This window comes from Zosterops lateralis (genome assembly GCF_965231275.1).
Source record: "Zosterops lateralis genome assembly, chromosome: 1".
In the NCBI taxonomy this organism is placed as follows: domain Eukaryota; kingdom Metazoa; phylum Chordata; class Aves; order Passeriformes; family Zosteropidae; genus Zosterops; species Zosterops lateralis.
This window is the reverse complement of record NC_139762.1, coordinates 26,471,443-26,484,910: the sequence shown is the minus strand read 5'-3', so window position 1 is coordinate 26,484,910 and position 13,468 is coordinate 26,471,443. Positions and strand designations below refer to the sequence as shown.

The following is a 13,468-nucleotide window of genomic DNA, read 5'->3' as shown; positions in this document are numbered from 1 at the left end:
AGCGCCCCCTTTCCCCGGTGCCGGCGGGGGCGGCGCGGGGCGGGGATGCGGCGGGAGCCCCGACGGGCGGCCGGGGGGCGGCGCGGACTCGGCGGCCTCCGGAGGAACCGTGCGAGCCCCGGGCCGGCCCCGTCCGCCCGTGCCCGCGGCGGGGCGGCGGCGGGGCGCCTTTCCGCGGCTCTCCGCGGCCCGGGGCGGCGGTGGGGCGCCTTTCCGCGGCTCTCCGCGGCCCGGGGCGGCGGCGGGGCGCCTTTCCGCGGCTCTCCGCGGCCCGGGGCGGCGGCGGGGCGCCTTTCCGCGGCTCTCCGCGGTCCCGGGGCGGCGGGCGGGCGCTGGCGGGGCCGGCGCTGGCGGCAGGTTTGGCGCTGGCGGGGGAGCTGCCGCCGCTCCATCCATAGATGACGCTGTTTCACGAGAGTCTCCCGGGGCGGCTGCCGCGAGTGGGAGCCGCTGCTGCCATTCGCTCCCAGCCCGCTCCCGGGAAGGCCTGCCTTTCCCACCTTCTCCCACGCTACTAAGCTAATGGGGCTTCTATTATTATTGTTATCGCTTATTTGTTCGCTCGCTCGCTTGTTGCCTGGGCTTTTTTTCTGAGCCTGTGTGAGGGCTCGGTGGCGGGGGAGGCAGGAGGGCACGGCACATCCCGAGGCTTCCCGCGGCGCCCACGCGCGTGTGCGGGGCAGGACGAGCCCCCGCAAACCCCCCGGGCTGGGCCCGCTGGGCACAGGCAGCCAAAGGGTTAAAGGAGCCTGGGGGGCCCTGGGGCCGGACCCGCCGGGCCGGGCTCAGCTGGGCCGGGCCGGGCCGGGCTCCCCCGGCTGCAGGAGCCGCTCACCGGGCACCGCCGCCCTCCTGGGGAGAGGGGAGCCCTCACTGGGGCCGGCCGGGGGGCTGGGGGGGTGGAGTGGGGTTTTCTGAAAGATGCACACAATGCTGTTGGTTTAAATGTACGGTAGCTTTCTCTCCAGTGTCATTTGAATAATTCAGTGAGCCCCACTACCAGCTGTACTTCTGAAGCCTCTTCCATTCTTTTCAGCATTATAATTTTGGTTAATTTTCAATTTTAGGCCCTACGTCTCTGCAATTTGTGTATGAATAACAGAATAATTTTCCTCTTTTGTTTCGCCTTTCCTGTTCCTGAATCTAAATAAAGATGGCTTTTTAGTATTAAAAGTGGAAGAAAATTACAGGTAATTATCTTTGACGGTAAAAACGCTGTAATCAGCGGGCTACATGAAAAATTACTCTAATTATGGCTGCATTTAAGAGAATGGAAAAAAACCTTCTTGTGGATAAAACCCTTAAATTGTCCCCAATGTCTGCTTCAAATTGGATGGCACTGCAGCTGGAGGCTTTGTTCAGAATTGATCCTGGGGAGCTCTGAACCCAAAGTTTCACAGTGGGAAGGGGAAAAAAAGAAAAGAAAACATTTTTCCTAATGTAACAATACGAATGGTAGAAAATGACAAGACTGATCGGTTTTAAAGCACTCTGAAGACTGACTGAGCGTGGAAGTTGCTCAAAAAAAACAAAAAAAAACAAAACCAAAAAACACCCCCCAAAAAACTGGTATATTGGTAAGTAGTCTTTGCTTTGTGTCTAATTATAGTGACTGTCCTTTTGCACGACTGTATGTAGCTGTCATTATATGGAGCACTCTGAGGATCTCTATTGACTTCTGATAAATGGCTCAGTGGTTTCAAGGTTCATAATTTGAAGGATGCCCAGGTCTCTAGCCATTAATTCTCGCAGTATGGGGCACCCAGCTTGGATGAGGAAAAGGCTTTTCATTGTCAGTAGTTGCTGTGCTTTCCACAAGCCGGTGCGGCTGGAGCTGGGCAGCGTGTTGTGTGCCCGGGCACCTCTCAGGGCTTTGCAAAACATTCCTCAGCTTGCATTGTCTGCTCTTTAAAACAAAGGAGGGCGCCTCCTTTCTTAATAATTTGGAGTCTCCAACCTTGGGGAAGAAAGACAGGGCTCTGAGCTCGGCGAGAAAGCTCAGCTCAGGAGTGGAGCAGTAAAATCGCAGCAGAAATGGCCGGGTTTAGGAGCTTCGTCTGGGCGTATCTTTGTGGACTCGGTACCTCCTGTCTTTTTAAGTCGTAGCCTTAAAACCAACTAAACCACCGGCTACCCCACCCCACTTCATATTTTGTTTCTTTGCTCGCAGATCTATGCTGTGGTGGGGTGTGTGGGCACTCGGGCAGGCTGGGCACAAGGATCCCTCTGCCCGGACCCATCGGGGGGCAGGTCGGGGCAGGTGGGGATCCGCTAAGGTGAAGAGAAATAGGAGCCAGGCGTGCGTTTTGTGGCTTTTACTCTATATATGAAAGAAGACAAAAACATACAAAGTATATGTACAACTAAAATTCAACAATATATACAGAAAGGTTGCTCGGGGAAAGGTCCCTCTCGCTCAGTGGTTGAGCTGCCGCCGGGCAGCGCTGAACCTTCTTTCCGCAGCCCGCGGCTGCGGGTCTGGCCGCGGATCCCTCGCTCTGTGTTCGCTGCTCGTCCCGGGAGTGTCCGGCTGTGCGCGGTGCGGGGCTGCGCGCCTCAGGGGCTCTGCACTGCGAGACGGTGATTTCTTCTGAGCCGCAGCCCATTACATTTTGAGAAAGCATGCAGATTTTGCTTCGTGGTAATGTTCTAATCTTACAGTATATTTGCATTTTTCAACCAGTTCTCCTTTATTTTTTCCCCCCATCTTAATTTTTTTTTAAAAATCACTTCTTCTGTCTTTTAATCCTTTCCCCAGTCCGGATTTGGTGAATAAAAATGAAGGAGCTTTGACTAGTCTCTCTTTCATCATGTAATGTCTTTAGCTCATTAAACAAGTAAAAACGGCTGCCATGGTAGATTCAGGTTCTTGTGGGCAAAGTCTGTAAAAAGTTTGTTTTGACGTATACTCCACAGAGAAAGAGGCTGGTGCCTTGGAGTCCAAAGAAAAATATCCTAAAGAGTAGTGTCTTCTGTGCGCCAGAATGAAAATTGTGTCTTTCTGTTCAAGATCAATCGCTGAGGTTACTTAAAAAAAAAAAATAAAATAAAGCCACTCTGTCTCTTTGCCGCATCTACAAGTTCACACAGAGCCTGTTAGCTGGCACGGCTTGGCAAAGCAGGGGAACTTCTTGCCATGTCGAGACGAGGCGTTCTTGGGAGATTATTTCTCTTGGACAATTCACATCATTTGTGGTCTCTGCATTGTGTCTTGATGTGGAGAAGAATACCAGTGAGAATAGCCAGGCATGTAGCTGTTTGGAGGCATATTGACTCCCTTGGCAGAGGCTGAAACGTCCCAGACTGGAGGCAGAGCTGGAGAGCGAGGGGAGAGGGCAGCGGAGCCGGGCAGAGGGTCGCTCTCGTGGGGGTTACTGCCCTGCTTCAGCAGCTTCTTGAATTTGGAGCGCTTGTTCTGAAACCAGATCTTCACCTGTAAAGCGAAACGCATCAGATATTAGGCTGCCGTCAGCGCCCAGGGCACAGCAGGGAAGAGCCCGGGGCCGGGGGTCTAATCTGGAGAAAGTCCTGAGGGCACACGCCGGTCGGGTGTGGAGCTGGGGATGGGGAGAGGGGAACGAGGGGTAGCTACGGCTGCTCTCGGGCTTTGGATGCAGCTGGAGAGAACAGGGGAGGCAGAGCAGAGCTGGAAAGCGAGAGGGACGCAGGTTTTAACCTGGGACGTTGGTTTCTCTGGGCAGGCCAGATTGCGATGGCTGAAACAGAACACACGCTCTGAGGAGTCCTGTTTTAGCGCCTCATTCAGAATTTTGGAGGTCATTTGATCATTCGGGCAAACTGTTGTCAAACATGGGCAATCATATGATTCTGTGCCAGGAGACAAGAGCCAATAGACAAAGGGCATCTTACAAAGAAATCGCACTTTTGAAATCCTCACGATCAGATCAAGCAGTCTATGCTGATGTGGCAGGGGAGGAGGCGTAGTGGAACCAGGACTGCGGCTTTATATTAGAATGTATTATTGAAGAAAGGATAATTTTATTTTCTCTGTGAGTAATAGTATATCAAAATTGCTTTGGGTCTCATCCTGCTCCTGACCCAGCAGAGCTCCCGAAGAGGGAGCCTGCACTCGATAAGGTGTTCAAGGATCAGGCCCTCTGACAGGTCAGAATTATTACAGAAATTATATATAGGTAAGATATGTATACAGAATGTATTTTTAAAAAATCAATCAAACAAAGAAAACAAATTTCCCACGCGTATTTGACCTCTCAAACTTTGCAGTCATAATGTTAGGGGATAAGCAAGGCTTCTTCTCTAGCTGCAAGATCAGGATCGGGCCCCTAAAAAAATCTTTGCATGCGAGAGAGAAAGCGAGACAACAGCGAGACAGAGCGTGCATGCTGAGGATACTAAAATCCCCTGTGCAAAACCATCAGGCCCATTCCCATCATTAATGTTTGCTGAGTATTTAAAAACCGCTGTCCGGAAGAGACTGTTACCAATGACATTGATAAAATCCTGAAGTTATTTGTTAAGCTCGTAGATTCACATGATAACATTTTACCCGAATTGATCCCATCTATCCATGCACTTCTCCACAAACCCCAGCCCAGTAAGCCTGTAATGCCTCATATGTCTTTCAAGCTTAAATTAGCAGAATGGCACAGCTACTCCAACCACACTTAACTATGGCTTAACCTGCCATAATTTTGTACACGGCTGTCTTTGATCTTCAGATCTATTATCACCTTCCGTACATTTTGCCCAAGGCTAACCACTGCATTTGCGTTAGTCATCCCGAGTGAATTAACTATTGATTTAACAGGTATTTCCTAACGCCTTCCTGCTTCCCCTCTACCTATATAGGTTGCTACGAGGCAGCTTTGCTTTTAGCTCTACCTCAGGCCCCAGCGATTCCTTGCCTTTGTTTTGTTCTCCTTTTCACAGCTGGGCAATTGCGTGTCGGTGCCGGAATTATCCGAAAATACAGGCAATTTTAAACGTTATGTGTGGCATCAAAAGGGAGCGCTTGCTGGCAGACGGCTGAGGGAGGGAAGGGCGCTCTCAGCTCTTTCTGTGGTACCCGATCCCTGTCGGCATCAGGTCAATCCCAGCACGGAGAGATGGGAACCCTGCGCGTTACCTTTGCTACCGCTCCCGACAGAGGCCAAAATGTTTAGGGAGCATCGTACTTTGCTTGGCCTTTGTTGCTCGAGCAGGATTTCGGTGATTTGGGATTCCCAGTAATTACCTGTGTCTGGGTAAGTCCTAATGAAGCTGCCAGTTCAGCTCTCTCTGGAAGTGCCAGATACTGAGTCTGCTGAAAGCGATGATTTAAAGCCTGGAGTTGTAGACTAGAATAAATGGTTCGAGGCTTCCGAATCTTTTTCCCTTTTCCATTAAATCTGATTTCACCGTTTTCAATCACTGTGGTTTTTTGCTGATCTGCAAGCAAAACAACACAGCTGAAACATCACCCTCGTTCACTGTTAAACGCGGGTATTTTGGCTGCCACGGCTGCTAAAAACGCCGGAGCCCGTCCCGACGCCTGTGCAACCCCACGGCGCAGGCACGGGCTGCTTCTCCTCAAAGGCACCCGCGGCACCGGCGGCCGCTTGGGAGCCACCGGGAGGAAAAACAACTGGCCGGGCATGTGGGCACGCTCTCCTTCGTCCCGGCAAAGAAAAAAAAAGAAAAAAAAATTGAAGTGCAGCGCTGGCTTTGCGAAGGTATGCCTTGTTCCAGGGCCGTCCAGGTTTTACTCGGTTAATTGACTTCGCGTCGCCAGTTTGGTGGTCAGGGAATCACCAGTCCGAGAGTTTTAACAATGCGCCCCCCAGCCCCCCGCCCCCCTCCCGTGCCCCTCTGGATGGATCTGTGCGTCTCCCTGCAAAAAGAGAAATACATAAATCAGACAGCCCCGAGCGGAATGCGACCCGCTCGCCTGGAAACTTTCACTCCTCAGGTGTTAGCAGGAATTTTGCCTCGAGCCGGTCCCGCCGTAACAAAGGAGCGCCGGGCGCAGCTCCGCGCCGCGGGCCGGAGGGAGGGAGGGAGGGCGCGGGGAGCGCCGCGGTACCGCCGGAGCCGCCGCCGGGGCGGAGGGAGCGCGGGCCCCGCCGCCGGTACCGGGGCCACAGGCCCGGAGGGGCCGCGGGAACAGGCGACCCCCCGCCTCTCCTCCCGCCGCCCCGCGCACCCGGGACCGCGGCCAGAGCGGGGGCTCGGCGGGGGTCGTCACACAGGTGCCCGGGGGGGCCGGGGAGAGGCCCGGGGCCGGAGGGAGCGGGGGAGAGGCGGGCAGCGGGGCCGGGGAGCGGGGCCGGCTCACCTGCATCGTCCGCCCGCGTCTGGCTGGCCGCGCTGCTGTTGTGGTAGGACTGGAGGTAAGGGCTGTGCTGCGAGTGGCTCACGTAGGGGTAGGCGGCCAGAGAACGGTGGTTGTAGGAGCCGGCGCTGCCGGAGTAGGGCGAGCCGTGGTGGTGGTGCTGGTGGTGCGGGTGCGAGCCGGCGGCGGAGTGCAGGCAGTGCAGCGGGTAGTGCGCTCCGGCCATCGCCGGCGAGCTCTGCTGCGAGTGGGGCGGCGGCGGCGGCTGCGGCGGCGGCGGCTGCTGCTGCCCGAACTCCATGAAGGCGGATTTGGAGGAGTCTTGCGCGTCCAGCCCGTCAGCCATCGTAGTCATGGTCATCATCAAAGTTTGGGAGGGAGAGCGCGGTGCTCCCCGGCTCGCCCCCCGCGCTCTGCCTCCTCTCTGCCCAGCCACCGCCGCTCCCCTTACCCGCCGCGGCACCGCTGGAGAGGCGGCGGTGATTTAATTTAATTTCTTTTCTTTTTTTTTTTTCTTTTTTTTTTTTTTTTTTTTTTTTTCTTTTCCGCCTTTTTTTTTTTTCCTTCCCCCCCTCCTCTCCAAGGAGCCGTTGTGCGAGGGGCCTCGTTCACTGAGGGAGGGGAGGAAGGGGAGGGCGGTGTGCGGGGTGTGTGAAGGGGGAGGGCGGGCTACTCCCGCCGCTTTTTTGCGCCGCTCTTTTCCTTCATCCCCCCGGCGCGTGGAGTGGGTGTTGTTTTTTTGGGGTTTTTTTCCTTTCTTTTTTTTTTTTTTTTTTTTTTTTTTTTAATTTCCCGTGGCGGGGGGGCGCGGAGGGTGGGGGCAGTTTGAGGTGGGAGCCGGGAAAGTTGGGGCTGGGGCGCTGCGCTTTGAAGGGCAGGGACGCGCACGAGTCGGATGGTTCGTCTCCGGAGGGCAGCGCCTCCCTCATTGGTCACTCGGGCCCTGACGTCATAGCCGGCAGCGCGCGCTGCCCGCACCCGCCCCCCGCCCCCCCCCCCCCCCCAAACCCGCGCGCCTTGCGCGCCCCGCGCGCGGCGGGGAGAGGGGGCTCTGTGCCCATCCCCCCCCAGCCCTTCCCCAAATCCCGCATCCCCCCCACGCGACCCCTCCATCCCCCTCCCCCCCATCCTCCTTGCGCGGTATTTTCGCTGCGGCGAAGCGACGCGCAGCGCATTTTTCCCCGCTGAACGCAGCAGCAGCAGCAGCAGCAGCTCCCGTAATGGCTTTCAAATATATGCAAATGGCTACGTGCGGTTGGCGGTTTTGGCAAAAAGCTTGATTAGGATATAAACGACCCAAGGAAAAAAAAATGTGCCTGCGCCCTAAATTTGTCTTTAGATTACAATTCCAGTTGATTTTATTTTATTGTCAACATTGTTAATGATAAAAATAGAGTCGTTTTACAGTTATTTTTACTTTCTGGAAGGAGGCAATTAGACTTCTAATCAGGAATACACAAAAATCTCCCATGATTAACTGCAGTACTTTGTTCAAATTGCTGCTATAAAATTCAGAACAATTTGCCTGTAATGATTATGGACTGGGTTTATTTTGGGAGGTGGAATAAAAGTGGATATAGCATAAATTATCCTCTAATTATACACCAGTGTCGCCTCAATTATCCTCTTATCAAAATGGTTGTCTAACTGCCGCATTTAGTTTCAATTCTCTCCTTTTTTCTATAAAAAGAACTTCATACCTTGTTATTATTAATCCATTTATTATTTGCAAGGGGATTTATATCCGAACATCCAGGTGGTATTACCACTTCTCTTTCAAAGATGGACTAGGGAAAGACATTAAGTTTGATCCAGCACGGCGGAGGATCTCTCTCTCTCCTCTCTTCTCTCTCCACTCTCCTCTCTTCTCTCTTCTCTCTCCTCTCTCTTCTCTCCTCTCTCTCCCCCCTCTCTCTCACCCCCTCTCTCTCTTTTTTTCCCCCCTTTCCCTCGCTTAAATCTCCTCGCGTCCAGCTAAGCATGAACTCCAGAGACAGACCCCAGCGGAGAGGACTGAGGTAGGAAGGACCCTGCGGGACTCGCTGAGCCCAGAGAAATCCCAAAGTTGCTCTAGATGGGGAAAGGGGCTGGAGGCTTCGGGCTTTGAAACCAACGCCGGCACCAGCAGCCGCTGCTTCCAAAACCTCGGGCAGCCCAGAGACGTCCCCAGACCGATCCCAGGTCTTGACACTGCCTCTCACTGCGACATTCCCTGAGGATTGGTTTTCAGATTCTGCAGATGCTTTTTTTTTTTTTTTAACGCGTCGCCTGTGGAAATACTTAGAGGGGTTTGATTTTTCTTTCTGCGATTTTTTTTTTCTCTTTTTCATTTCTTCCTTTATTTTGGAGTTGTGCTTCCCCACAGCCCGACCATTAGGTATGGGGAGCCGAAGGATGCGAGCCCCCTCTTGGCACACCGCTGCGGGGGGGGGCGGGAGGAGGGGGAAGGAGGGTGCGAAGCGATGCTCTATCGGTGGAAGGGCATAACCCGTAGTCTCTCGGCGCTTGTAGTTCATGTGCCTCGTTTCAGGGGGGCATGGGGGAGGGATGTCTTTTTTCCTGTGTGTCTGGGATGTTCTGAGCCCCCTTAGCCACCCTCTCATCGTTGTTTCACTTCTTGAGCCCTTGGAGTCGGTTCAGTAACTCTGAATGCAGTTGTAAGTGTCTTGCCTTGTTCTCCGGCTTTTAACAAGGGTTCCACTTTAACACGCGAAAGGGTAACCCGATCCAGGCGTTTACAAATCTACAATGAATAAAAATATAGAGAAAAGGGGAAGAGAAAGGAAAGAATTCCTACTGAGACTCTTTATTCATAGGTGTAGGTACTGTACTCAACAGGAACAGGTACATTTGGCAGTTTTATTGCTTTATACCCTCCAGCTTGCTGTTAACATCATGAAGGCGTTTTTTTGCAGGTGCACATACTAGCATTTTCTCTAGCAGCAAGAGCATGCATAACAAAAGATGCCAGAAAATAGGCTGGGGAGTGTTTGCAACACGTTGCTTTCTTGTTTCGAAATAATTCCTGCCGCATAATGGATGCTAACCCCAGAACGGGGGAAACTTGGGCAGAAGAGGAGACCGCTTTGAAATAACAGCTCCATGCCACCTTGGCGAAGGGAATAAAGCGTCTGAGTCAGACAAAAAGGAGAAGAAGAAAAGACAGGGAGAATCTGCAGGAACTGCTTCCTGCTATAGATGGCAAACGGAGTTGCAAATGCATCTCTGGTTCAGCCCAGCTGACGGGGGAGATGCGGAGGGGCGAGCGGGACGAGCGGCGGCCCCGGGCGTGGGCCGGGGGGATGCGGAGCCCCCGCCGAGCCGTCAGTGGGCGCCGGCCGGAGGGAAGAGCGGGAACCTGGCGCTGCTCTTCCCCCGCGGTGCTCAGTCATCCTCGTCTGTCGTCACGACAGTTGACTCCGTCCACCCTCACACCGACAATTCTCCCCAATTTAATTAGGCCCACCGGGGGTCGCGGGGAGGGGGCGTGCGGGGAGCGATAGGGGCCCGAGCCGTGCCCTGGCAGAAGCGGCGATTGAAGGGATATTTCTTTTCCGAGGTTCAGACAGGCCCCGGGCCCGCGCTCTGCCGGGGGGTGCCGGGGCAGCCGGGGGGTCCCTGCCCGCTGGGGACACTGCGCTGCCGGGCACCGCTCCTCCCCGGCTCCCACTGCAGCCGAGCTCTGCCATCGGCCTTTCTGGAGAAATCAGACCTGGAGCGATAGCTCTGGACCCATCAGAACAGTGGAGGGCTCATTTCCCAGGGTGGGTGACTCGTGAAAAAGGGGTGGGGACGGGCACCCCACACCTCCTTGTCCCCTCGCCATGAAGTGCCTCGAGAGGGAGCAGGCAGAAGTCCCGAGTGAAGGGCGGGAGCCCACGGGGGGGTGCCTTGAGTCAACTGAGCTTCCCGGGAGCTGCGCGGGGCCGCACGGGCCAGGGCCCTGCCTGGACGGGGCAGTGTGCGAGTCAGGGGGAGGCTGGGACTGTCCTGAGGCGGGAACTCCTGCACGGCCTCCTGTGAGCACACGTCCGTCCCTGGGAAAAGGCGGCAGGAATTACCCGCGTGCGGATCCCCTCTCCTGCCTTCCCCGCTCTTCCCACGGCCGAGCCCGAGCTCCCAGAGGTCTGGGCTGCAGCCCTGGTCGGGGCGATGGGGATATGCCCCGCGCACTGCTCTATTCCCTCCGGACCGCGGGTACCACCGAGCCCTCCCCGCGCATCCCTGGCCGGCTTTCTCCTCTCCTCGCCCCGCGGTGTAAAATTTCCAGGGAATGCTTTCCCCAAGTCACCCTCGGTCGTCTGGAGAGCAAGGAGGCCTTTGCATCCCGAGCGGGATTCGGGCCAGTGTCTCTCCACGCCCGAGCTGGCTGAGAGCCGCGGGGGCAATGCTTCGCTCCCTTCCCCTCTCCCCGCCGTCCTCCCCTGCCCCGCTGACGGGCGGGGAGCGTGGTGGCACCGGGCACCCCGTGCCCCAGGACTGGGTGACTTCGTGCGACCGGCCCTCGGTGTCACCTTAAACCGCGTCGCTTGAATGATGTTTGTGGGTAAGACTTTCAAAGGGCCAAAGTGTGTTTGCGTGGTTTAAGGTCACATTTGTGAGTCGAAAGATGTCACACAACAGACACAACAGTTAGAAGGAGCTGACAAACAACAGGAAACGGGGTTCTATTTTTAGGGTGTAATAGGAAGTTAATGTAAGCGGTCAGAAGCTTCCTATATGCCTCCGAGCGCCTTCTGTTCCGTTCATTCATTCATCCCTTCATTCATTCATGCCTTCAATAATAACAACAACAGGGGAAAACAAACATTCCCATTCTGTTTCTCATCCCATCCTTCCCGGGAAGTCCTGCTGAGGTGTTCGCAAGGGTGGGCTCTGCAAGCGGAGTCCCTCTTTCGAGTGGTTTATCTTGTTTTTCGGTTCGTGGGGAGAGGTGCGGAGCTGACGGCGTTCGCCAGCCGAGGTTCCTGCAGCAGGAGTGTGCGGGGTTGCGGGCTGCACCCCAGGATTATTCCCGGTCTGCACCAGGGTCCGGAAAGTGCTTTCTGTCTCACATGGGTCAGAGTAGTTGTGAAGGTCCGAGAGAAACTTATTTCAGGAATTACGTTGGTTCGTGTGTTTTTGCGGGAGAAGTCCATGTACCCGCGTGAAGTAGGTCTTGCAACAGGATTTTTTTTAAGTGGCAGAGAAATGCTGGGGAGGGGGGCACGGAGGTGAGACAGGAGGGAGGGGGAAAGGTAAAGATTAGATTAGTGAGGGATCTCCTGGTTTTCAGCAACAGTGTGGAACCCACAGACCATTTGAAAGGTTCTCGGGAGAGAGTGGAGGTCTTCGGCAGAATAGTATGTGGAAAATGTCGAGAGAAGCGGAAAGCCAGAAAATATTCCCGCTGGCAGCGATCCGCTCCAGATGCGTTTTTGCGGAGAGTCTCCGCGGATACACGGGACTTTCCCCGCCGGGCGCGGCTGTGGCGGCCACCGAAGGCGCCCCCGGCCCGGCGCTCCCGGGGCCCGCACGGCGCTGATGTGCGGGGCAGTGCCCGCCTCGGCTCGGCAGCCGCTCTCCTGCCCCGGCTGCGCAGCTTTGCCCACTTCATTTACGGCTCCCAGAAGCTCAGCAAAATCTCTCTCTTTGCATCTGCCGAGGAGATTTTTTTCCAGTCTCTCAAGCCTGTTTACCCCAAAACACACGTCCTCCTCCCGCTAGTATGTCATATTGCCATCGTCTTAATAGCGGCTGAGTGGTGAGGAAAGGCACCCGCAAAAGGAGGCCACCTCCTCAGGCTGGAAGCGAGCCATGTTAAGGAGAGACTGCGGAATTTGAGCGCTGCCAGCGCGAGAGCAAGAGCGGAGCGGAGGCTCCTCTGGATTTCAACCTACTAACATTATAACAGACAGGCAGGCGTCAAAGGCTTTCCATACCGCGAGTGTGAAGGAAGTGGCAGGGAAGCGGAGGGGGAGGTAAACCCCAGCCCAGCCTTGCAGATGGATCACACACGCCGCTTTCTATGCTGTAGCCAGGGTCAAAATAATAGGAGTCAGAAGGGGAAAGATCCAGAGGGAACCAGCCACTGTCTCTTGTACAGATTTGTAGCGAAGCCTTGGCTGTGATTAAAACCTTACAGATAGATTCATTCAATGTGTGGCTCCGTAGAGAGTCGCAGATTGGGGCTTTTTGTTTGGTTAATGTTTTGTTGCGCTGTTGTCGTTGGTTGTTGTCCCTGATGGGGGGTATGTGTACGTGGGGGGGAAGCGGGGGGGTGGTGGTGTATACCTGCTTTAAAATGTAATTAGGTTTCAAGCGAGTGGCTGCTCAGCTGGAGGAGGAAACCCCCGCGGAGGCCCTGGCCACCCGCCTCTCCCCGCACCTGCCCGGGTGTGCACCCACCCTGCTTCAGTGAAATCCCGCTGACAGGTCTCTTCCCCTCTGCCCACACGGCGAGCCTGCTCTCGGCACACGGGATCCCCGTAAGGAGACCGAGCGGTTGGCTGTGTCTCCTTCGCCCCTCCGCTGGGACCCCTCCGTGGCAGCGGTGCGGGGGGACCTTCCCCTGCGAGGGTCGGGGGACCTCCCCGAACGCAGCCGCAGGTTTGCAGACCGCCGCCTGTGAGGCTTTCACTTGGCAGGCGTCCCCGCCTGCCCGGGTGCTGCTGAAGCAGATGTTTGTTTTAGCGGGGACTTATGTTGTTTTGTTTTCTTTTCAAGTGAAAGAAAAAAAAAAAATCCCAACAACAATTGAATAAAAAACCTTTATCTGGCAGAACAAGATGAAATGCAATTAAAAACTAAAAACAAAAGAAAACAAAAAACCTAACCCACCACCGCTCTTAAGTGCCCATCTTGGAAGGGCTCAGAGGAGAATGGAAACTCGAGGCTCTTTTAAGTCATCAGAGAGGCTGCAATTTCTCCTGCGGTAGCGGCCGGTCTCAGCCCCGAGCCAAGCGCCGCGCCGAGCCCTCCCGAGCCCAGACACGCCGGGGTCAGCCCCGGCTCCCCACGGCCACTCGTGTGCGGAGCGGTGACACCAGCGGGGAACGTGTCACCCCGGCTGCGCTCTGGAAGTCTCAGATGCCAGCGAGAGAAAGCAGAGGCTCTAATTACGGCAAACGAGCGCGGTGTCCTCTCTCTTCAGTCTCTTTGCCTTCGTTTATTTTTAGTACACTTCAAATGTCTACA

At 55.1% G+C, this 13,468-nt stretch overlaps 1 protein-coding gene across 1 annotated transcript; it reads right to left on the bottom strand.

The window, feature by feature from the left end:
* Nucleotides 1–2,836: 2,836 nt before the first annotated feature.
* DLX6 (distal-less homeobox 6) lies at nucleotides 2,837–7,225 on the bottom strand. The gene is made up of 3 exons (XM_083868438.1): nucleotides 6,296–7,225; nucleotides 5,216–5,409; nucleotides 2,837–3,433 (listed from the first exon to the last, which is right to left on the bottom strand). Exons 1-3 carry the CDS (start codon nucleotides 6,654–6,656, stop codon nucleotides 3,182–3,184), a joined length of 807 nt encoding a protein of 268 aa, XP_083724564.1. The 5' UTR covers nucleotides 6,657–7,225; the 3' UTR covers nucleotides 2,837–3,181.
* Nucleotides 7,226–13,468: the final 6,243 nt, after the last annotated feature.

Bases quoted from the DNA above. Each gene is read 5' to 3' on its own strand.
- DLX6 (XM_083868438.1), bottom strand. From the start codon at position 6,656: ATGATGACCATGACTACGATGGCTGACGGGCTGGACGCGCAAGACTCC. The intron at 5,410-6,295 runs GTGAGCCGGCCC...TTTTGCTTGCAG, and splicing joins GACGCGGGCGGACGATGCAG to ATCAGCAAAAAACCACAGTG. The intron at 3,434-5,215 runs GTAATTACTGGG...TTCGCTTTACAG, and splicing joins TAGGACTTACCCAGACACAG to GTGAAGATCTGGTTTCAGAA.